This window comes from Hyposmocoma kahamanoa, unplaced genomic scaffold (genome assembly GCF_003589595.1).
Source record: "Hyposmocoma kahamanoa isolate Upper Pololo Valley unplaced genomic scaffold, ASM358959v1 92, whole genome shotgun sequence".
Taxonomy (NCBI): Eukaryota; Metazoa; Arthropoda; class Insecta; order Lepidoptera; family Cosmopterigidae; genus Hyposmocoma; species Hyposmocoma kahamanoa.
In genome coordinates, this window is record NW_020654748.1 from 23463706 (window position 1) to 23488697 (window position 24992).

The 24992-nt window shown below is 34.9% G+C and overlaps 2 protein-coding genes across 2 annotated transcripts; both read left to right on the forward strand.

The window, feature by feature from the left end:
- The first annotated feature begins 2961 nt into the window (after positions 1-2961).
- On the forward strand, positions 2962-9082 carry LOC113236456 (esterase B1-like). Its single transcript, XM_026472530.1, has 4 exons — positions 2962-3223; positions 5468-5599; positions 6582-7882; positions 8590-9082. The coding sequence occupies exons 1-4, from the start codon at positions 3134-3136 to the stop codon at positions 8774-8776; spliced, it is 1710 nt and encodes a 569-aa protein (XP_026328315.1). The 5' UTR covers positions 2962-3133; the 3' UTR covers positions 8777-9082.
- An 8997-nt stretch (positions 9083-18079) lies between these two features.
- LOC113236959 (esterase FE4-like) lies at positions 18080-23280 on the forward strand. Its single transcript, XM_026473188.1, has 4 exons — positions 18080-18103; positions 20962-21093; positions 21236-22539; positions 22870-23280. Exons 1-4 carry the CDS (start codon positions 18080-18082, stop codon positions 23051-23053), a joined length of 1644 nt encoding a protein of 547 aa, XP_026328973.1. The 3' UTR covers positions 23054-23280.
- The last annotated feature ends 1712 nt before the right edge of the window (positions 23281-24992 follow it).

Consider the following 24992-nt stretch of genomic DNA (forward strand, 5'->3'; position numbering starts at 1 on the left):
TACGACTAAAAAGTCGTTGAAAGACCAAGTACAAAGACACGACGCAAGCACATAGAAAAATTCGTGAGGTTCGTTGGTTCGTTCCGTGGCTTAGTTGGTATAGCGTCTGACACGGTATGCAAGAAGACGTCGATCCGACCGGATCGAAGGAATTTTTTCTAAGTGTTTTTTCTGAGTGTTCGATCTTTGTATTAATAATTATAAAAATTGAAACAGAATCCATGAAAAAAAAGGTTTTCATGGATTCTGTTTCAAAGAATTTATGGAAAAGGTACTGAACCAAATATATGACTATATGTGGCAACATTATAGTACTGCATACTCCTTACGTAATTCTACCGACAAGAAGTAACGTGAGCATTACTGTATTCCAGTTTTGAAGGGTAAGGGTGCTGGTGAAAATACAGGCACGTTCATGGAACTGTAACTGTTATGGACAGGCGCGTCGCTTACCACCAGGCGCACGACTTGTTTGTCCCATTATTTGGTATCATAAAAAATATATAAAAGAGGTACTTTTTTTATTAAAGATTTTCATGAATAATACGACTACATGCTAGATAAGAAGGTCGCGGGTTCGATTCACGGTAAGATCAATTTAGAAAACGACTGTCTGCTCCTCGGAGTTAATTTCGTTATTCTGGTGCTCACAAATAATGACCCTAGTTGAAGACATCTTGATGTGATTGACTGATTTATTTATTTTTATTGTTTTATTAGTCTACAATAGTAAATAATTTATGATAGGAAACTTCAAAAAAGATAACTGTCGGTGAAAGTGGACAAGATGGTGGTCGCAGTCAAAAAACTTGTCACTATTACTGAACTCGGTTTCTGATTCTATTCTCACTTTGTTAAATAAATTTATTACTCCTGTTCTAAGGTGACACAGTTTCGAATCATACGACTCTACAAAAGGACAAATATTTGCCATAAATAATCGTCCTCAATCCATGTCTGATCGAACATTAAAGCAATTTACACAGAATTTATAGCACCACGATGAGATAAAGGGTTGAATTAAAGCCCCGAAAAAAAATGGCCAGCACATGCACTATTAAACTATTAAATAAATTATACACACCTCTTTTTACAATTTCATTATTTGCTTTTTATTAATCATTAAGATATATTATTGCTATATATAAATTATACGTAAAGAAGCTTATTCATGTCTTCTAATCAAATATGACTCGCAAAACATCTCACCAGTTTTATTGTCAACGATAATGCTTGCCTGTATTAGGATACAAGCAATGCCACCTATTGGTAGCGTTCTGCACTAAATGCGTAGCGTTGTGGCCGTGGCTTAGTTTGTGTTGGTATAGGTAGTTAACGTAATATTATTTGCACTGATTCGTCTTATCGCTTCATCTTTGGAGTACAATAGGAGAAAAGAGTGAGCCGACTAGGTAACGCACGTGACATCTGTATAGTGACAACAACTAGATTAAACACTTTTTGTGCCAACTATAAGGTGTTGAAAGACCCATCTGAGCTCAGTCTGCCCCTTTCGCTTTGTATGGTATGGTCGTGTCATTCTTTCTCGCAAAATTCTCTAAAATCCTAGAGTAATGCCATATTGTGCTGTTTTGGAGTGCAAAAATTATAGCCGCACCAAAAATAGGTATAACCCGTTAACAAATTTTCAATTTTCTGTTTATCGAAATATTTTTTGTTACAAGAAACTTAAGTAAAGATTATAATCTTAGGGGAACACCCCTGCAGAATGGTCGCTTCGTGTTTGGAGAACTGAATTAATAACTCCACTCGTCTGTCGTCGTTCAGCAATTAACCGCTAGATGGCAGCACATTGATTAATATTTCAATATAATATCAAAACGTCGTAACTTGTAATAATAGGTATTGAACTTGCAATAAATATGCCAACAAGGTAAAGTTAATATTATATTAATAATCCAGAATTTGTTATTTATTTTTAAATTTGAAACTACGACCAATCAATATCAAGATTTTGTAGTGTTTCAAATAATGTGTGAGGTTAGGCGACATCGTACGTAACGCACTGTTGCGTTTATTCAATTCAATTCAATATTCTTTATTGCACAATAAACAAGCAAAAATACAAAACAATCAAAAATACAGTGTACAACAGGCGGCCTTATTGCTAAATAGCAATCTCTGCCAGGCAACCTTGGGGTGATAGGATAAACTAAAAGTAGTAATAATAATAGAGGGCGCAATAAATATGATATTATTATTAAACATCATAATATATGAATGAAATAAATAATAAATATCTACTAACATGTAAATTACATAAATACTTAAATACTAATATAATACATACAAATAAATATATTATCACCACAGAAGAGGAAAAATAAAAAATAAAAAAAACCAATAAGACAGCAGAGTAGAATTTATAATTTAAGGTAATGAGCCTTAACTAGGATTTTAAATGACTCAATAGTCTTTGCTCGTCTGATCGACTCAGAGTTTATCTAAGAGTCCTGCTGGAAACGCGGGAAATGAAACTAAAATTCGTATGTAAATCGCGTATTTTCAAACAAACCAACGGTCTCATTACTCAGCGATGATCATGGAACCTTTAAAGAACCTTAAACATTTTTGTTTATTTAAAACAAAACAAATGTTCGCGATTTAGATTTAAAAAAATAAGTTCCGGGACTATAGAACCAAAAAATATCTATGAGGTAATTTCGAGCCTAAAAACGCATAGCTTATTACTTAATTTGACATTCTGCAACGAAAAAATTACGTAAATTAGTACCTACGTAACCTAATAAAGTCGTAATTAAATATGTATGAACGCAATGATACAGTAATATTCAAAAAAGACGCGATGTACGGCTCCACGCCTAAAGTGCAACCGGCACCTTCGATATAGCTATCTCTGTCTATCTTGTGTGGAATTCGCGCGACTTTTGCAACGAATCCACAAAAACGTGAGTTTAAAGTCCAGGATTCTTCGCATAGTATAAAAAGTGTGAAAATGTTGCAGATAATTTATTTTGAATTGTCAGCATAAGTTTAGAGTGCCGTGTATTTTTATAAAAATGTTTTATTGCAATCATTATATTATTATTATCTGACGAGATTTCATTGTATTTAACACTATCTTTTCATCAATTGCCTTAATATTATCAATATGTCTTTTAAATCGATAATAAACAGCAAATTATCTAAGAGACTATTGAACAGTCAAATTGTAAAATTTTTTGGAACTACTGCTAACTCGGTAAGTAGGTCAAATATTGTTTCGACTATTCTAACCTCAAAATGTAAAGAACTTTGATGTTTTGCATTTATTTACAGAAAGGTTACCTTTTCTTTGGATTAAAGAATATTATTAATGCCTTAATAAAAATATTCTCGTAATATCTACAAGTTTAAACACCATTTTTGATCGTGACCTTGCGTGTTGAAAAAATATATATCCGTGAACTTGAAATTTTGTGTCAAATAGAGATGCGACGTGCTTAGAGTGAATGAACGTACAAATATTTTTATGCCAAGTAGTATCAATTTGTGATGCGATTAATTGATTTGAAAATTAAACTTTGTTATCGAGAAACTACATAGATGTTGTAGCCGACATTAATAGAATCTTTATTTGGTAGAAGTAGCAAAAAGTCGTAAAGGGCAATTTGCCAACAACCAACAAGGTCCTAGAGTCTTTTGTCATAATACATATTTTATGAAAATGCAATATTAAATTAAGAAGAATAGTAATTGTTTTATGAAAAAAACTACGAGGGACAAAAATAAACGGATAGTTTTTCACAAAATCACAAAGGCTATAAATAATAATAATAATTTAAATACGCTCTACAATAAGATTTGTTACTATTCAAAATTTCGACTGAGAACTGGCAACTGGTACTATCTCAATTTTCTAAAGATTTCACTTTTTAATACCATTTTATACTATATCTTACTCCACAGGGTTGCAAGAAATTTCATTGTTTTTAATGAGATGTGTAATAAAAAAAAACTGCGTGTTATTTAATAAACCAGATACTATATAAATCCTGTAAAGTTGTCAAAATTGAGATAGTACCGGTTGACAGTTCTTGTGTGACTTTGGAATTTGGACCGATCTTACCTCAAGTACGAAATGAAACTATTTTTCCGGATTTAAATCGCGTATATTTGTTTTTTCAAACAAACCGACGTTTCGGGCCCTTTACCCTTGGCCATGGTCACGGTTGACTGAAATTTACCTCAAGTGTCATAGAGTTGAATTATAATCTTTCGTTTCAAGCTTGATGTACTCTTGTACCTGTACAAAATACTTTAAACAGCTCCTTTGTATATCGAGTTCTTAGATTTTCGCAATTTGTTACACAAATGACATGAAACAATTTTTTTTCGGATCCCAATCGCGTATAATTGTTTTTAAGCAAACCAACGTTTGACGGGCCCTTTACAGGTCCCATGGTCACGGTTGAGTGAGGTGGTCATCATCAACCAGTTACGTCTAATACTAATGCAAACCACCCTATTTTGTCTATTGTTACAAAAGTTAGTAATTAAATACCTTAATTTTTTTTTTCAGAGAAACATTCCAATTTATTATTTAATTATATTTGTATGTTTCGACGAAACTGGTTGTAGTAGCACTGTTAATGTATTGAACTGATCTGATGAACTTATTGTACCTACTTCCACAAATAAATCGATCTTTATCTTTTTACGCTACACGTGTTTTACAAAATGATTTTATTTTAACAATATTATATTTTTTTATTAATTTTATTATGAAGTAATAATAATGGTAATTAAAATTAATTACAATATATAAATTAGTATTGAAATCTTATGTCTGCTTTTTTAAATTAAATAATTTTGTGAAAAGTTTCTTTGGAATATTTAAAAATAAGGTATTTCATTAGTAACTTTCATAACAATGGTCAAAAATAGGGAGGTTTGCATTTATACACATAACTGGTATCAACCAGTACAGTACACAGCTGACTAAAATGCTATAAAAGTTTGAAAAATAAATATACGCAACTTAGATCTGAAAAAATTGTTCATTTCCTAAGCTTCTGTGTAGATGATAAAAATCCATGGAAGTGAACTGTTTGGCTCTATGTGGTTGCTTCTACCTTTCATATCGTAGATAATAATAATAAAAAACAAGAAAACAAATACACATAAGTCGAGCCACCACGCATTTTCAGTTTTAAATGCCCTAAGCTTAAACAATGTTTGATTGGTCCAAAATATTATGCAATTTTGAAAATACTATACTAAACGTCTTTTTCATAAATCCTTGTTGAGAATTTGGATTTGCAAAACTGGGGAAAAATTTTTCTTCGATGATAACTTTATTTTTGTATTCAAGCCCTTTACGACAAAAATGCGAGGTGTCTCGAATTATGTGTCCGGGAGTATACATATATTGTAGTAGAACATATTTTAACAACCTAATAAAATTTAAGAAATTAAGATTTGTTTCAATCCTTATTTTTTACAGACTGAACCAGTACTGACAGTGAAACAAGGAAAGCTAAAGGGCGCAGTAGAAAAGATTTACAATGGTGACCAGTATTTTAGTTTTAAAGGCATACCATACGCCACACCGCCAATTGGAAAATTAAGATTTTCGGTAAGTAACTCATGACCTCTTGATTTGTCACAATCATCGCATTTCTATAAATTATAAAATATTTAGAATAATTACGTCATACGAGGGTTTACTATCTAAGTTTGGAATGACACACTCCATAGACTTTGTCACCATTTAATTGATTGCCCGGATCTTGTGCAACATATTAGATATAATGTACCAATGAGAGTTTATCGACGGCGAGTGCGCTCCTACTCGTTTAAAACGGCGACCTGCAGAACAAATGCTGGCAAGCGAGTTCCTCTACGTCGTATTCTTTCTCATTACAATGATTTGTTTGCCTGCTTCTAAATTTAAAAAAAGCTATTATTGATACCCTGAGCTCATTGACTTACAATTATATGGACGTCGGGTCCGCGCTAAAAAGTGTCCGCACTTGTAAGGCGCTAAAATCGTATACAGAGCGCCAAACTCCGCTTTAGTCTTCATTTGTTCGACTGACAGCGCGATACTGCGATGACATTACAATTTAAATTTCGAATAGGTTGACTTGGGACATTTTTTTCGTGGTTTTTGTATTAGACCCGACGTCCATTTATTTGTAAGTCAATGCCTGAGCTAATTTCTTTTTTTACATTTCATTTGTTTTAGTTTATTTAGCCCTACCCATCACACACGACAATTTATATTTTCATTCTAATAGTAACTTGTGGATAATGCTGTTGATTGTACGTGTACCTATGTTAGAAATATTTAACTCTGATTGTAAACATTTCATGTACAATTGTTTGTTATCCCTGAAAAATAAATAAATAAATAAATAAATAAATTTCAACGTGTGAAAATATAGAGCATAACGATGAAATATACAATAATTTCGTAGTCGTGAAGGCCATCTTAGTTGAACTTGCTATTTTTACACAATAATGGCATTTGTGTACCGTGATTCGCTCAGTGATGAGTAATTCATAAATTAAAGTTGAAGAGCGTTAATTTTATATATTTTAATTTATATTTTCAGGCACCTCAAGCACCACAATCATGCCAAGGTACACTAGACGCTACAGAACATGGTCCCGTGTGCCCCCAATATGACATAAATATGAGACAATATACAGAAGGAGACGAAAACTGTCTATTTCTAAATGTCTACACAAAGTCCCTACAATCAAATTCTAAATTGCCAGTCATGGTTTACATACATGGCGGAGGTTATGTTTCAGGGTCTGGAGATTCAAATTTCCTAGGCCCGCAATATTTCCTACAACACGATATTGTGTTAATCACATTTAACTACAGACTTGAAGTACTAGGTTTCTTGTGTTTGGACACTCCTGAAGTCCCTGGAAACGCAGGTTTGAAAGATCAATTAGCGGCTTTAAGATGGGTGAAGGATAATATTCGACATTTTGGAGGCGATCCTGACAATATCACTTTATTTGGAGAAAGCGCTGGTGGTTCTTCAGTGTTATATCATTTGCAGAATCCAAGAACAGAAGGTTTATTTCATAAGGCAATTGCGCAAAGTGGAGTGCATTTGTCGGATTGGGCGCAAGGTACAGATGGCAGAAGCAGAGCGTTTAAAGTAGGAAAGACTTTAGGAAAAGATACGAATGACACATCAGAACTGCTTGAATTCCTCCGTGGGGTTCCAGCTATTAAACTCACTAAAATGACAACAAATGTATTGATGAATGACGAAAAACATAGAGGGTTGCCACTTCATTTCGTACCTGTAGTAGAAAAGAAATTTGAAAACGTAGAACCGTTCATCACTGAGAATCCATTGAGTTCTGTTGTGCACGGCAAATTACGAAATTTACCATTAATAGTTGGTTACAATTCTTCTGAAGGTATTGTCGTACTTGGAGATCAAATAAAAAAGAAAGAATTTTACAACAAGAACCCTCATTACTATTTACCAAGGGAAGTCGCCAGACGTCTGTCAGAGGAGAAACTCAAAGAATTTGGCGACAAAGTGAAGAAATTCTATTTTGGAAATGAAGACATTGGTCCAGAAAACCTTCAAAGTTTAGTCAATGTTAATTCTGACGTTTTGTTTGTGTACAATATTCACAGGTTTCTTAACTTATATTCTCAGCTTAATAAAGACGTATTCATGTACGTATTTGATACTGTCACAGAGTTGAACATAGTGAAGCAAATGTCTGGTTTTCCTCATGCTAAAGGAATGTGTCACGCTGATGATTTGTTCTATTTTTTCCATTCTATTATGACCAGCGACTATTATGAAGAGCAGGAAAGATTGAGAGATATTGTTTTCAAGGTGACAAAGTTGTGGGTGGACTTTGCTAAAAATAGGTGAGTTCTACACTTTTATAAGCCTGACGTTCAGTGGGGTTCAGCTAGATTTTGCTCATACCATTGTTCATATACAGGGCACCTCTAGTTTGACTTTTCAGCTGTATATAGTGTTTAGTACAATAGGAACATTACTGTGCTTCGGTTTAGAAAGGGTGTTGATGAAATTACAGGCATATGGGACTTGCGAACTGAAGTTTCATGGTGACAGGCACAGTGGCAGTGTCACTCAGATCTTTGTGATTTAAAAGAACACCTCTTGATCGCTTAACACCAAGCGGACGAGTTGTTCCTACTGTCACTTGATATCATATTTACTCAGACTATAACCTTTTCTGTTATATAACCGTTATTTTTTGTATTAAATCGGGCACTGCCACTGCGTCCGTCACCCTGGGACCTAAAGTTGCCTGTAATTTCACCAGCATGCTTGAGCTTTAAAATTAGGAACGCATTAATGCCCACATTGCACTTGTCGGGAGAAATATGTCGGAGTTCCACTGTTACTAAAAATGTATACACACTGATGGATCTTGTCCGAGGCGATATTCAAGCAAAAGTGTATAACTTGATATGCTGTTCACTGTACTTACAATAAATATAAAAAATACTTAATTTTTCTTCGTTTTGGTTTGACAGTGAAAAAACATCCCTTTGAAACTATATTGTGTTTGTGTGTTTGATGACGGTGATAATTTTCTTTCCAGTAATCCAACACCCGAGGGTTCGAGCGTCACTTGGCCGAGATACACTCCTGTTAAAAGGGACTTCTTAGTTATCAATGAGACTTTCAGAACTGACCAGTTCCCTCACAAGGACAGAGTTGATTTCTGGGACAAACTTTACGAGGAAGCTGGACTACCTAATAAGATTAATGTTAAGAGTAACTTGTAGATAGCCTATGACTTCTGTCTGTTCGTATTTGTGGGACATAATTGCGTACGATACAATTGTTGGTCATTTCACATCTTTAGCAAAAGACCGTTTTAAAATGATAAAAAAAAACATTTTTGCGTTACTTTTTTCTGTTTGTCATCAACTGAAATATGGTCAAACATTTTCGTTTCACCCTGTATAAACGGTGATAAAATATTAATTACTCGATCTAAATCCTTTGATATCAATAAAATTGTTTTACAGCTTTCAATTACTAATACCAGAAATAGAGACGAAATGTCATTTAATTTGTTTGAAAACTATTCTGCCAAATCATTATTGTGACAACTGTGCTCCAATTAGCCAGCCCGAATTCGAAACAATTGACGGGTATCGCTAATTGTTTCACTTCAAATTGACCAGTTTAACTTCAGCTTTGCCATAATTGACGAAAATTGTAAAATTACATATTTAATATTTAATTACCGATCAAATGTGATTCCGTTTGTTTTGTAATTAGATGTTCTAAACTTAAAAAGACTATAAAATATACATACAAAAGAGATTTGTAGCGACTGCATCGATTCGCTACACTGAAGTTTTAATTTATACAATGCATTTATTAATTTAAATCACTTCAGTCAATAAACTGCCATCTTAAAACATAAGCTAAGTTAAAAAATATATAATTTAATATCTGGTCTAACAAGCGTTTAGTTAACAAATACACAACCTGTTACTGTCTTAAATTTGTCAGTAGCGTTGTTTAGTTATTTACATATTTGCATATTTATCGACTGGGTGTCTTGACCAATGAAATCGCCTCACTGAAATAGTAGAGGGAAAAACAAATGTGAGGGGAGTTTAAAGGTTTAAGAGTATTCTACCCTCGGAAGAAATAAAGACACTAATTCAAAAATCGAATATAAATGAGTCAATAGTTAAAATATATTTTTTAAAGAGTAGTTTATTTATATTAAGACTCTATACAACCTCAAATGGCTTTGGTTAATTGAAAGTTTGAATCAATTACTTTAAAAAAAAATTAATGGAAAAAATATATTATGAGATTGTATACAGTGTGAAAACACGATTCCTATAAACTTTCACGATAGAAAAGAAACACAAACTTACGTCGAAATTTTACATGAAACCTGCTGTATTCAACAGGTACATCAACTGAACTAAATACGTAAACACGTATCGAATTTTACGAAAGTAAAAAAATGAATTTCGAAATAAAACCAGTGTCCTTGCCGTTGGACGCAAGCAAATTGAACCGTATTAGTATGGGAAAAAATTTAATTCGAGCTGAGGTTGTATCGTAAATATACGTAAGATAATAATTATAATTTATGTCGATATACTTTCGTTGAACATCACAATGCTTTTGCTACCATGATATTCAATTATTGTTGTGAAATTACTCCACTAGTTTGTTATACAACTTAGTAATTATTAGTACTTATAAATTAGTAATACAACTGCGGTATGGCGTAGCTGGTTTAAGTCTAGCCGGTTCGAAGAAATTTTTCTATCTTCGATCATTGTATTAATAATTTTTAGTAGAAACGATTATTAAAAATATTATAATAACTTAAATGTTTTGTGTGTTGTGTTGGGTGTAATTTGTGGTTATCTATGTGTGTGTCCATGGCACCCGCGACACAGGGTTTCCCTAGTGCGGGGCTATGTTGAGTGTGTGCGTTATTATTATTATAAATAATCATAGTCATTTGTGTCTGTTTGTGTTATTTATGAAGTAGGTAAACTATACATACTAAGGGTTCAATTCCGTACATTACTAAGTAAAACCCTGTGATATTAGTGATTTTAACACTATAAACGTCAAATATGACTTTAACTGACTTCCTACAAGGAGGAGGTTCTCTGGACGTTATGCGATTATCACCGCATCTGTGAACCGATTTTGATGACTTTTTTTTGTTGGAAAGAGGGTGTTGTATCGGTCCCATTTAAATTTGAAGAAAATATTAAATCGCTAAGGGTGTCAAACTAGGGAGTGAATCCGGTTTCGCGGACTTTCCGGTAACCGATTTCAATAACACTTGCCAAACAGATGTAATTACAAAATGTTGTGGTCGTTTTTTTTAATAAAAAAGTTATAATTGTTATGGCAGAAATTTTGATTATTAACGTCAGTTTTGATCTTAATGTATATTCAACAACTATTGATATAGTTTTTTACAGATAATAAAGTAAAATGGCCTTTGTTTCTTAATCTCGAATATGTTATATTAGGTACTGAATTTTGATAGAAATGTTAGTTTAGTTAGAGAGCAGTACATGGAGGTAATTAGCTACTTGCCGAGTATTAAATAATTATTGTAGTAACAATATATATGTTATATTTATGTTATTATAAATAACACTGTGAAATATTACGAAAATTTAAAGAATCCGTGTGTTTTTAATTAAAATCCCTAATTCTTCCAGTTTATGTAGCGTATTGAACATACTGTATGTACGTACCATTATACTAAGGGTCGTATTCTAGAACTCTACTCAATGTTCAAGTTAGGATTTGAGTATGGTTTAAAGCACTCGAAATCATACTCAAGTCCCTGCCATTAGGGTCGTACTTCCAGTACTTGTGTTTCCATTGCAATCCTGACTTAAGCATTGAGTAGAGTTCTAGAATACGACCCTTAGTCTGTCTACCAGCAGGGTTACCAGTTTTCATAAAATTTTAAATAGTCATGTACTTATTGTCGACAGTTTTATCGATAGATTGTGATAGAAGGCAAAATTTTGTCAAAAATGTCTAAATTATGAATGTTACGACGTTCTAGTGATTGCTAATTGTGTTATTGCCTTCGTAATTCTTATTTTGATTGTTGGCCTACTAGTATCGAAATAAATTTCTATTAATTACATTTTAATAAGGACAGGCGAATTTTGTTATCGATATTGAATTAAAATAAACTTTTGACTAAATTAATTACCAAACGTGCGAAAAAATTAACGCTTCAATATTAGCCATTTACGAGGTTTATAAATATAGTGAAACAATAGAACAATCACAGTGATCGAGTCGGAAATGAGGAGATCCGTAGAAGAACGAAAGTCACCGACGTAACTCGAAGGATTAGGAAGTAGAAGTGGCAGTAGGTAGAGCACATTGCTCGTAGAACTGACGGCCGTTGGGGCAGAAAGGTTCTTGAATGGAGATCACGAACCGGAGGGCGTTCAGTGGGACGGCCCCCTACTAGATGGACGGAAGACCTGTAAGGACGGCGGGTAACCGATGGGTGCACGTCGCGTTCGATCTGGTCTGGAAATTTTTGGAGGAGGCCTATATTCAGCAGTGAACGTCTTCCGGCTGACATGATGATGATGAAGAATAATAGAACATTATTGCGGAGGCCGGGAAATAAGGGACTGCTGGATGTGCACGAGTTGCAAGCCCGAGCGCCAATGAGTTAAGCAATCCCCGTTCCCGCCGAAGCTTTTCTCAAATAATGTGAGCAAATAATAATACAGAGAGGGATATGTATAATATTAAAAGTAATATTTGAGATTTCGTAGGACACAGCGCACAGGCGCGTATGCGTGACCAAATTTTACAGGAGTGGCGACGACTTTATTTTTTGCACATTAAGAATGAGAGTCGTATTCCAGAACTCTACTCAATGCTCAAGTCAGGACTTGAGTATTGTGCAGTGAGCACTGAAAATCATACTCAAGTCCTTGCCATTAGAGTCGTATTTCCAGTGCTTGAAATCATACTCAAGTCTGCTCAAGTCCTGACTTGAGCATTGAGTAGAGTTCTGGAATACGACCCTAAATTTCAGTTATTTACGGATTGATAACAATAGGTTGCCGTAAATCAGGCTAATGTGGTTGCCACGACGTTTACGCGGATTTGGTTGGGTCATTAACTTCCTGAAAAGGTAACTTCATAACGTATGTTAGTTACGTGTACCTAATTGCACTATCCCCGACGATTTGCCTCAATCGAATACTATACCCCGATTTCAAAGAAAAAAGGTTCTCAATGCGACTGTATATTTTTTTTGTATGTATGTTACGCGATAACTCCGGCTTGTGAACCGTGAACCAATGTAATGATTATTTTTGTCTAATGATTCTTTTTTGTTTGAAAAGAATCAGCAGTATTGGTCCCATTTAAATTTGAAGAAAATAATCGACCCACCCTTAGATGATGGCAAATTAGGGGATGAATCCGGTTTCGCGTACTTTCCGGTAACCGACTTTAATTCAATAAAACTTGGCAAATAGGTTAAAATAAAAAAAAAACCACGAACTTTCGAGGTTGGTTTTTAAACTTATAATTTATTAAAGTAACAATTGCAGTGCCACTCAGAGCTTTATCTAAATATTTATTAAATCGTAAAGATCTGAGGGGCACTGCCACTGCGCCCGTCACCCTGAGAGATAAGTTGACAAGTCCCGTGTGCCTGTAATTCACCAGCACCAGTACCCTTCAAAACCTGGACGCAGTAAAATGTGACCACACATTACTGCTTGGCAGATAGGTAAGGCGGCTCTACTGCTGTTAAAATTGTACAGGTAGGTATTACGAAAAACTGGCAATTACGAACAGTGGATAGTTGATCAAATGTACTAAATTTTTTTGTTCCTGTCGGGCAAAAAAGACAGCCTAGCATCACAAAAATAATGTTGCCTCGTTTTCAGTAGCTGGTTAATGATTTCAGTAAAATCCGGTAAGTAAATGTCTTCTTTAGTCAAATCTCCTTTTGTATATTTCTTCATTCTAAGTGAAACTCGATAAACCTGTAGTATAAACGCTGTGAAAATATGTTAAAGAACTTGAGAGTAAAAATAGGTCAATGACAATTCCGTGCGTGTACTCAACTTAAGTACAACAGCGCCATCTATTGAAGTCGAACGGCACAATATTAGTAAACAGGTTGTTGACTGCAACCAGCTGATTATAGTTGTGTTATTTTTAGGTTAGTTTAAGTTAAAGATAATAATAAGTATTTGCATGCTGTCTCGGGTCATTATAATTAATCGTTTGGTTTATAAAGTCTGTGAATCTTTTATTTACTTAATAACCGTGAACGTCAAGGGGTGTTTCATTGGTTTTTGTTATCTTTATTATAAAATCTCTGTGACCTTTGTTAAATACTGTTCAAGAGAAGGCTTTTGAAATTGACAACGACATGGTAAGTATATATAACTAGGTAATTGTAGTTTTGTAGCTAAAATATTAAATCTTTTATCGTAAAGCATTTGTTTTTTTTATGATACAAGTGACGGCACGAACAAGTCGTTCGCCTGATGGAAAACGACACCCCCGTTCCATAACAGTTGCAGTGCCACTCAGAGCTTTAAATCGCAAAGATGTCAGAGACATAAGTTAACAAGTCCCGTGCGCCTGTAACTCACCAGCACCAGTACCCTTCAAAACCTGGACGCAGTAAAATGTTACATTACTGCTTGGCAGATAGGTAAGACGGCAGTACTTCCTTGGACGAACTCTTTTACAAACGTCTCTACCGCTACAGAAAAAAAATACTTTTCACCTCAGCAGCTCGAACAAGGCTATTTTGCTGTGTGAAATCAGTGAGCAAAATCTTATTTTGCTCACTCCGTGAGAAAAAGTAGCTTTTTGCTTTTTAAGTGGAGACTTGTCATTTAATGCGAAGGGGTCTAATACAAATTCGACATATTTCAAAATCAGTCGCTCCGTCCCTTTCACTTCATTACAAGAAAAAGGAAAAAGAAAATTATGGTTTATTCGTACTTCGATATTTAAGCTACATAGTAGACCCCCACAAAATGGCTGAACGAGTGCACGTTCGGAAACTCGTCAATTCATCTAAAAGATAAATTATGTGAGAAATACAAATACGATTTTATACTATGATAATTTAGTTTTTACAATTTTCATTAAAAATAAAGCAAGTGTTGCAATAAAAATATGCTAAATGTTTTTATTACTTGTCCCTTTAGTATATATATATGTTCTCGCTGCTGAGGTGAAAAGTTGTATGTATCACGCGAGAGCAAAGTTATTTTGCAGCTCGTATTTTTGAGTCCCTCGCTTCGCTCAAGATTCTAATTCTGAATCACTCGCTACGCTCGTGATTCAACTATAGAATCTTTCGCTTGCTCAGGACTCAAAAACAGCACTCGCACCAAAAAACGACTTTGCTCTCTTGTTGAACAAATAACTATTCTCAAACTCGTATCTTACGAACAGTGATTACTCATGAGATGGCAAAACTTTCTATTAATAAATAGAAAATTAAAATATTAAATTTCTTATCAATGGTGTTAGTTTGGACGCATTACTTTAGGAATAGCTCAAATCCAGTGTGTGAATATGAAGGAAATGTAATGTGCATCCGCCTGCAAAGTTGTTTTTAATACAGTTGCTCAAAACGTGGTATTTTTCGCACTACAAATCGTGCGGAAAGTTGGATTTCTCGCACTAGTGCTTTTTACTTTTCCAGTTATTTTTAAATTTACTGTTGTTTCAAATCTTAAGCACAGAACTAAAGAAGTTGTATATTTATTTATGTGCTTTGTGACGTAAGTCATTCGTCATTAAAACTTATATTTATTTACAAATACTATTTAATAAACGTATCGAATGGAGGTCCACAGTCTCTGCCTACCCCTGAATGGGTGACAGGCGAGATTTTTATGTATTATTTGTCCTATGTATTACAGATAAATTGTATCTCATTACCGTGCACGGGTTCCTAAAGAAGTTTAAACAAAAGTACCAGGACTTCATAATAAGAAAAGTGGTTACAGACCGATATTACAGAAAATAAACAAAAACAGCACGTTAGAACTAGATTTCCATAGACTTTTAACTAATGGTTGCAGTGGTTGTATTTCATTATTTTAATTTACTAGCAGAAAATGAGTTTTGTTTAAATACTGTTTTATTTTACTTTCAATGTAGTTTTTTCGCAAATGTATTAAAAAACGTCGTTTGATACACGTGCGGATTTGTCATTTTCACTTGTCTCGCGTCTTGACCCTCGCCTCTGGCTCGGGCCAAGAAGCCTCGAGACTCGTGAATAATGACTAACTTTCCGCACTTATATCAAAAATAACTAATATACAATCCATTTTTTGCAATTCAATAATTTTGCGCTCTAAGATACGAGTCTGAGAAAGTAAGGCGACGATATAACAATACGCGACTCGTACAAAAATTTACCTTTCAGGTCATTGACTTACAATTATATAAACGTCGGGTCCGCGCTAAAAAGTGTCCGAACTTATAGGGCGTTAAAATCGTATACAGAGCGTCATTCTTCGTTTGTTCGACTGACAGCGAAGCAAGCAAAATTAGACAGTACTGCGATGACATTACAATTTAAATTCAACGTTTTAGCTTTTTCATATTCCTTTACATGTCACTACGTTTAAATAGGTTGACTTGGGACATTTTTTTCGTGGTTTTTGTATTAGACCCGTCGTCCATTTATTTGTAAGTCAATGTTTCAGGTTTTCTTAACGACATCCAATTCATTCTTAAAATGTTAATTTGACTTACAATAAGACTATTCAAAGTCCAAGGTCTAAACTCCAGTGGTCGCTTGAGGCGTATGATCGTAACCGTAGGCAAATAAACGCCATTTATAGCCGCTTACGCACATGATATAAATAATGCAAGTCATATACCTATGCAAATAGTTGTATTGTACATAAATGATTTTCCAATAAGGACATAACAATTTTGTATTGCAACAGAACACACGGTAATTGAGACATTGAGTTGAAACTTATTCCAAGTGCCGTACACATGTTATATTTAAGAATGGAATTCGATCTCGTTGACATGACCACCGCGAGCACTTATTATGTACATTGCAAATAAATAAATATGTATATTATTCAGTAAATAAATAAATTATGCACGCACTCATAGCCCTGCTCTGGGGAAACCCTGTCTCGCGAGTGTCATGGCGACATACATAGACAACTACAAATTACACCCAAACTCACGAAATAAATGAATACAAATTCTTCTCCCGGCCCGGGACCTCTGTATGACAGACCAGCATGGTAACCATTTGTCAACCAGGTAACCAGTCAAAAAGTACGTAGTACTAGTAACAGTACATTGCGAACGTTAAAAAGACGGTAAATAAGAAATTACTGCTTTAATAAGGGCTTTTATAACTCGACTTTTGTATTTTTTTACCGCCCACGATACATACAAAGTTTTTCATCATCGCATTCGCTAGAAAATAAATACAATGTTTATTTCTTATATGAATAAATATTCACACAAGGTTCACAATCACAACAATTATAAATGGATTTTGAAAATGACGGGTTTTTTGTTTTTTTTTTTATCATTAAATGGCCAGTTATTCTTCCATAGACAATATAACTCGAAGTAACGTAGTAAAGAGCAAAGATGCATACAGCTATGGTAGAAAGTAATTAAAATCCATTAAAAGATTTGAAGAGATTTTTTTTATAATATGTAGTGACGGGACGAACTGGAAGCTACTCGCCTGTCCATAACAGTTGCAGTGCCACTCAGAGCTTTAAATCGCAAAGATCTGAGGGGCACTGCCACTGGACCCGTCACCCTGAGACATCAGTTGACAAGTCCCATGTGTCTGTAATTTCACCAACAATTTAAATAAACAATTTAAGTAGTATGTGGCTGAGTTGCAGTTAATTTCTGTCTAGACAGCATATTAAGCGAATGCTTTAATTTTGTACTTAAGTAACCTACTTGCTTAAACTTGAACTTGATTTATGTAAGGAAGTATGTCGTGCTACAAATTTAAAAAGCTCCTCACCGAACATGGCTGTAACGGGAAAAAAAGGCCCGAGGGGTTTATTTGGAGCATTATAGTCATATTATAGTCAAGTTAGCCACCATGCTTTTGTACTATTTACGAGCAAGTGTAATGAAAAAAGTATTTTATCTACACACATATCATAAACTCTCTATAATGTGTTCAAAAACCGCAAATTACTGTTTTGTTAGAACAAATTTCTTATCTGTGAAAATGTTATTATTGCTTCTTAATAACATTGAATTCGATGTTATTATTACATTCAAATTTCGAACATCTCTGAAAAACAAAACAATTTGATTGGACCTCAATTCTAATATCAGTCGAGATGACGTTTTATTCGAAATTAAATGTCAATAGCAAACAATTTTGACAATTTCACACGTTACTTCATATCGAACGGTATGATAGTCTGGACAGTTTGTTTATGAATTAAAAATAAAAACTATTTGTTGTTAAAAATAAAACTAGTTGCGTGACATGCGCGAGAAAAGTTTTTATTTGCCGCCATTTCACATACACATGTAACATGCGGTTCCTGAACACATCACAGGTAACTAACGTCAAAACTAAAGTAAGAAGACTTAATAACAAAAGTATAGTATAATAGTTTATGCGACTGTTGCATAATGAAAGGCGAGTTTCATAAAAACATCTCACGAGTGTTTTAATGCCTAATTGTGTACATACACTGCTTAATCTACACACATATTATTAAACGGGTGCTCATCTCTGGAGCTGTGTTATCAGTACCACCGAGAAAAGTTGAACAGTGCGACGAAGACGGTTTCAAAAAGACGGAAAGGAAAAAGAAGTACACCAGCCGTAATCTTAGTGGCGCCACCCCGAATGGCCCTAATCATTTATATTGCGTCCAGCGATACCGTCGATGTTGTTATACATACGTGTCACGGCTTCATTACTTCACAGAGTCTGCCGACATTGTGGAGTATATACGGGTGAAAACCAATGCTACCCTGAGGGTGTACCAGTTGGGGTCCCGTCACGATGTGATTAATTTGTGGCGAGAGTACCAACTCAACATCTGTCGACCTTCATGAAGGATGAGTTTTGACCGAAGGGTGTCATGTACCGACGTTTCCGAGGCCGGCTACCGGACACCCAAGTTGCGTCACACGTCAAATAATAATAGTATGAGACGGGTGTGGCGATACAGGTTAGCAAATTGGGATGAAATGCGCCATTTCTTTGCGTCATAATCTTAGCAGGTTTGCTTTACTTCAGGAGACTCGTCGAGCTGCGCTGGTGCTTTAGTCGAGGTTTCGCGTTTGGGTATGGAGTATTACATACCATACTCCGATGTACCCAATGGAGCCTAAGCTCGTCCATTGTTTAACGCTCCTGCAGTCATGCTGAGGCACAAAAGTAGTCCGCGTACCAAGCATAGGCATATGCTCGACTGAGCAAAGCTCCAAGTACTCGGAATCTGAAGAAAGCTTTTAATATAGCCGCCAAGAAGTGCAAAAGCGTGTTACTTAGGGCCAAGTTCGACCATGTGCATCGCATAGGGGCCAAGCTTGCCTCTTATCCAGCAGGTAGCAAATTCCTTTGGTCCCTGTCCAAAGCGGTCCTAAGTAACTTTTGTCACCCATCTTTGCCACCTCTGCTGAGGCTGGATGGTACGCTGGCCCATGCTGCAGAAGAGAAGGCGAAGCTCTTCGCCTCACTCTTTGCAAAAAGGTCAAGTCTAGATGCCGCAGGGAACCTACTACCTAACTTACCTTAGGCTGGCTGCACCATGGCGCCAGTTCACTAATGACTAATTAGTGATTTGTTATTATTATGTATGTTTTTCAGTCACTCTTAATTATTTAGCGACTTTTGTCGTTACTGAACATATCAGCCCCTTTCGAAAAACAATACCTCAAGAAAACACTTAGACGGATAAATCAAAATACTCGCTAACCAAACAGTGTACAAAATCTCCGCGGCGCTACATGTTGACTCCGACAAAACATATGATAGGCTCTGTCCGAACGCACTCCTTGAGCAAATGATGTACATCGTCAGGAATCAAACACAATTCGCAATTCACTTCTGTGTGGCGATTATGAAAGCAAAGCTTCGTAGTGCGGAGGGGACAACGTGGGCGAAATTATTAGTTAAATTCTGACGCAATATTTTATTTGATTTATTATATTTTTTTTCCAATGATTTACACTATTTTATTATTTTTTACAATTTTATGATACTATTATTATTTTAACAATGTTACAAATGACTTTATACAATTTAGATTAATTAAAAACATTTTTATTTTCACAAAAGTATAATGCTAGTTAGGTAATAAAAACCATATACATGCAAATAAATATATAACACCATAGTGAATAAAGAAAGAAGAACTATAAAAAGAAAGATAAAAAACAAAGAGACATACATAGAAAATATATTCAAGGAAGGAATAATAAATATCGGGGGGATGGAAGGAAAATATTAAAAAAAAAAGATCGCTTTACTTTCCACTCTTCTACACTCTGCCTTCCCCTTCGCTCCTCTGATACTTTCATACTAAACATGCCTCTCTCACTCTCACACCTCTAACTTTTATTCCAACTCTTTTACCATTTCTGCGATCAGAGAACTCCACATTCTCTCCCTGAATCGATTCGACGAACCCCTTCTCTTGATTCCTTCAAACAACGTGTCAAGGATTACTTCCTCAACTCCTAAGTTTCGTCTGTTCTCTGCCATTCTTTCATTTACTTCCTAAATTTAGACTTCATTTTTCTTTTTCCTTTAAAAGTATATAAGTATTTAATATTATTATGTATTTATTGTTATGTACGTATTAATAATATTATTACTTGTATGTCTATGTATATCTATCTCTGTGTATGCAAATATTTTTACTAGTACTTATTATGTAGTGTACTTATGATGATATTCTTTGGTTGCACCCATACTGCTACATAGCAATAAGGCCGCCATTCATAGGCTTCGATCCGGACACGCATTATGTATGTCAGTCTATAAGGTATGTTTTATGGGTCTTTATAACCTGAATATAAATATATAAATAAAAAATTATAATTCTAGAAAATGCTCTGTCACTAATGTGTATTCGATACACTGACTGATTACGTGCTCACCTCTTTTTTAACACTTTTTTTCCTGCCTCGGGGAGTCATCATGCCATATGCTTTATAAACGATGTATTTCCCTTCACGGTTTCTTTACATCAAGGCTTCTTTAACAGTGTGTATCGTAACTTGTTTCTCATAATGATACTCACGTCTAAATGGTATTTACTGTTTTTGCTTTTTATCAGTATTGTTTATGGCGATACTAATAAGGTAAATTGTTTATTTGACAATTAAAATATTGTTTAAAATGTATTTACAATAATTAATAATTTACAAAAACTCACTGATTGATAAAATAATGTAGGATGAACCGCTGGTGACAGTAAATGAAGGCAAACTGCAAGGTAGTGTGGAAAGACTACTTGATGGATCACCGTATTACAGTTTTAAAGGCATACCATATGCCCGACCACCTGTAGGAGAACTAAGATTTACGGTAAGAAAAATATTATTATAAAATTTCTCATAATAATATGCATGATTTGTTTCATGCGTTTGTGCCTTTATTATGCCAATGGTATTAAATCATAGTACAGCCGCATCACTCATCATGTATTTAGCATTCTTTTCAATTTCAGGCGCCACAGCCACCACAAGCGTGGCAAGGTACTTACGATGCGACTAAACATGGGTCTGTATGCCCGCAGTTTGATTTAATTTCTGGCCAAGTTATAGAAGGTGATGAGAATTGTCTATTTTTAAATGTATATACAAAAACACTTAATTCTCACTCTAAAACACCTGTGATGGTATTTATACATGGTGGAGCTTACATGACTGGGTCGGGTAATGTCGATAATTATCTTGGGCCTGAATTTCTCTTACAACACGACGTTACATTTGTAACAATGAATTATAGACTTGAAGTATTAGGATTCTTAAGTTTAGAAACTCCTGAAGTACCTGGAAATGCAGGAATGAAGGATCAAGTAGCTGCTTTGCAATGGGTGAAGAATAACATAAGAAAGTTCGGGGGCGATCCTGATAACGTTACATTGTTTGGAGAAAGTGCAGGGGCGTCATCTGTAACATATCATATGTCATCACCAATGTCAAAAGGTCTTTTCCAAAAAGCGGTTGCTCAGAGCGGAGTTTCTGTAGCTGACTGGGCTATAGGAAAATCTCCCAAGGATAGAGCTTTCAGAGCGGGAAAAGTATTGGGTAAAGAAACGAACGACACAACAGAACTTTTAACGTTTTTGCGAAGTGTTCCAGCTACTGATCTTGTCCAAATAACATTTAAAACTTTGACAGAGGATGAAAAACATAGGGGTTTGAAAGAGCATTTTGTACCTGTAATAGAGAAACAGTTTAAAAATGTAGAACCTTTCTTAACAAACAAGCCAATCGACTTAGTTTTGGAAAATAAGATGAATGAAGTGCCATTGATGATTGGTTATAATTCAGCAGAAGGTTTAATTAACTTAGGAGAACAGCTAAACGCATCGGATTTCAATAGCAAGAATCCTCAATACCTTGTTCCTAGAGAAATATCAGAAAAAGTAACTGAGCAAAAGGTCAAAGACCTAGGTGAAAGAATAAAAGAGTTCTACGTCGGTAATTCAGATTTTAGTAACGAGACTGCTGTAGCTCTGGTGAACATAGTATCTGATTTACATTTTGTATATAGTATCCACAGATTTGCTCATTTCTATTCTATAAAACACAAACCTATATATATGTATAGATTTAATTTCGACACGGGCTTGAATTTCTTCAAGCAATATTTTGGGTTTCCGCACATGGAAGGCGCATGCCATGGAGACGATTTGTTCTATTTGTTTTTCAGTAAATTGAGCGAAAATTCTTATAAGAGTCAAGAAAAATTAAGAGATATCGTTTACGAAGTGACGAAAATATGGACCGATTTTGCTAAAACCAGGTGACTACAACTTGTGTTATTCGCACTGTCTGTAATTCTTTGAAGAAATAGTGTAAGATTTCGATTTAATGTTTTTTAATAAACAAAATTTTTAGTAAAATCGAATAATACTATGGTAAAGATTAGTTATAGAATCATAACAATAAGTTGTCATAATTTATTTTACATGCATACATATATACTTACATTGATTCCCATATACGATTCTGGCAATCAATCCTCTTTACTTACATTCATCAATCTTTTCGTGCAAGTCTATTTATTCTTCTAATTACGCATTCCAGCGGTTTCAAGAACATCCTTGATTTCTTAAATTGTTTTCTTTTCCAGTAATCCGACACCAGGTAACTCTAGCGTCAAATGGCCCAAATATGAGACTGATAGTAAAGATTTCCTGAATTTAGATGAAACGAGTGCTGTTGGAAAATTTGCGGAAAAGGACAGAGTAGAGTTTTGGGATCAAATTTATTGTGAAGTCGGTTTACCATGCATTAGTCAGAGCAATCAGCAGTAGTTAAAAAAGTGTTTGGTTTTTTCGGGAGCCTGTTTTAAAATGTTTCAAAACATTTTGCATGTAATCTAGATTGGTATAGTTTGTATTCTACATAAATAAATAATTGTTACATTTACCTATCACTTATTTGTTATCCTTTTTCTACTATTTAAAATATGGTAAGGACAAGAGCAGTTGTTTTCCTAAAGAACTTCTTGATGTCTCAGTGAACCTGGGTTTTCCTGATTTCTAGGTAGTGTACCTATTTTGGCATTATTATACTTGCTTTTCCTTATTGCTTTTTAGCAAACTATAAGTACGTCAATGCTACAGCTTAGCTTCTCATCCTTACCGTTATCGCTACTGGTTTAAGCCTCCGATAATGTCCAAGGAATAAGCATATAATCATGAAGAAATAGCCAAATATTCGAAAATTGTTATGAAATCATTACATAGGAATTGATAATGACCCTAAAAACATTATTACGCAATTTTGAAATAAAAAAACGTGTAGTAGTTTTCAACTCATTAGTGGAGTAATAAGTTTGTTTGGTGTTTTTTTACAATAGTCTGACACCAGACAACTCTAACATCACTTGGCCTCGATACAGCATGTTTACCAAATACTTCTTCAACATTCATGCAAATTTTGCCTCCGGACAATTTGCAGAAAAAACAGAGTGGAGTTTTGATTTAGCAAATATGGGCTGCCTTGCATTAATAGTTTGATGCATAGTACATAATTCACCAGCGCTGGCCCTAGCTCATGTAACGCCCGTGCAGACCGGGTGCAATCAATATCCTGGCAACATCTAGTAGGAACGAGATTGCAATGGAATACTTTTTGTTATAATAATAACGCACACACTCAACATAGCCCCGCACTAAGGAAACCCTGTGTCGCGGGTGCCGTAGACACACACATAGATAACCACAAATTACACCCAAACTCACGAGAGAAATAAATCTAGGTCATGCAAATATTTCTCCCGGCCCAAGAATTGAATCTGGGGCCTCTGCGTGGCAGTTCGGCATGGTAACTGTTCGGCCACGAAGGCAGTTACTTACAGATATATTTTCCCAATAGTGATGATAAAACATGATGCAATGTAAATGATGTTGGGAAGCAATAGCCAGTTTACTTCGCCGTTTACTTGCACCTCGAGGGACACAGGTTCTTTGTATGCTCCTAACACCTTGCGCCATAGGTAAAGCCAGCATTGTCATTTACTCTGGTGTAGTCCGCGTGGAAGAATACATTGTTTGATGCCACACATATTATTTTTTTGTGTATTAAGTAATTTTCATAGCGGTACATTTAGCGGAACAAAAAAAAATTGTGAGAATGTAAACCAGTAACGTGTATGTATATAATCAATTAAATCAATCAAATAATATATTTTAACGTTAACTTAACACAGTCTTACTTAATATAGTCCATGTATATCGAAAAAATTAACTTAAGCGAAATGCATTTTTAAAAATTTTGATTGAATCGTTTAACTTTATTTTAAACTTTATTAATAAGGATTTTACGAACGAATGCGAAAAACGGAGGCAACCTGCCTGCGCAGAGTGCGAGAGAGCGCAAACAGAGTTCTTAAAATGATAAGGGGCAGGTGGGACTTCGATCTGCTCGCTAAGTTCACCGAACTTCACTTTCCTGGGAGCTCGGTAATTATGTAGTATTTTCATTCATTCATACATTTCATTCATTTTATTTTCTTTATTTTTATTCTATAACTTTTGTACTAACAGTGGAATAAAGAGCTTGTAAGTGTACTAACAACATGGACTTTTTTCGGACACAGTTAGGAATTTGGGAGTAATTTTTGATAAATGTCTGACTTGGAAGCCGTGCGTTGCTAAGGTTAGCAGGAGGGTGTTTGGTGTGCATTTTTCCCTGAGAAGGCTTAAAAACTTTTTGTCCACTAAAACTAAAATTACTTTGGCCCAGAGC

Bases quoted from the DNA above. Each gene is read 5' to 3' on its own strand.
- LOC113236456 (XM_026472530.1), top strand. From the start codon at position 3,134: ATGTCTTTTAAATCGATAATAAACAGCAAATTATCTAAGAGACTATTG. The intron at 3,224-5,467 runs GTAAGTAGGTCA...TATTTTTTACAG, and splicing joins TTGGAACTACTGCTAACTCG to ACTGAACCAGTACTGACAGT. The intron at 5,600-6,581 runs GTAAGTAACTCA...TTATATTTTCAG, and splicing joins TTGGAAAATTAAGATTTTCG to GCACCTCAAGCACCACAATC.
- LOC113236959 (XM_026473188.1), top strand. From the start codon at position 18,080: ATGCGGTTCCTGAACACATCACAG. The intron at 18,104-20,961 runs GTAACTAACGTC...AAAATAATGTAG, and splicing joins GGTTCCTGAACACATCACAG to GATGAACCGCTGGTGACAGT. The intron at 22,540-22,869 runs GTGACTACAACT...TTTCTTTTCCAG, and splicing joins ACCGATTTTGCTAAAACCAG to TAATCCGACACCAGGTAACT.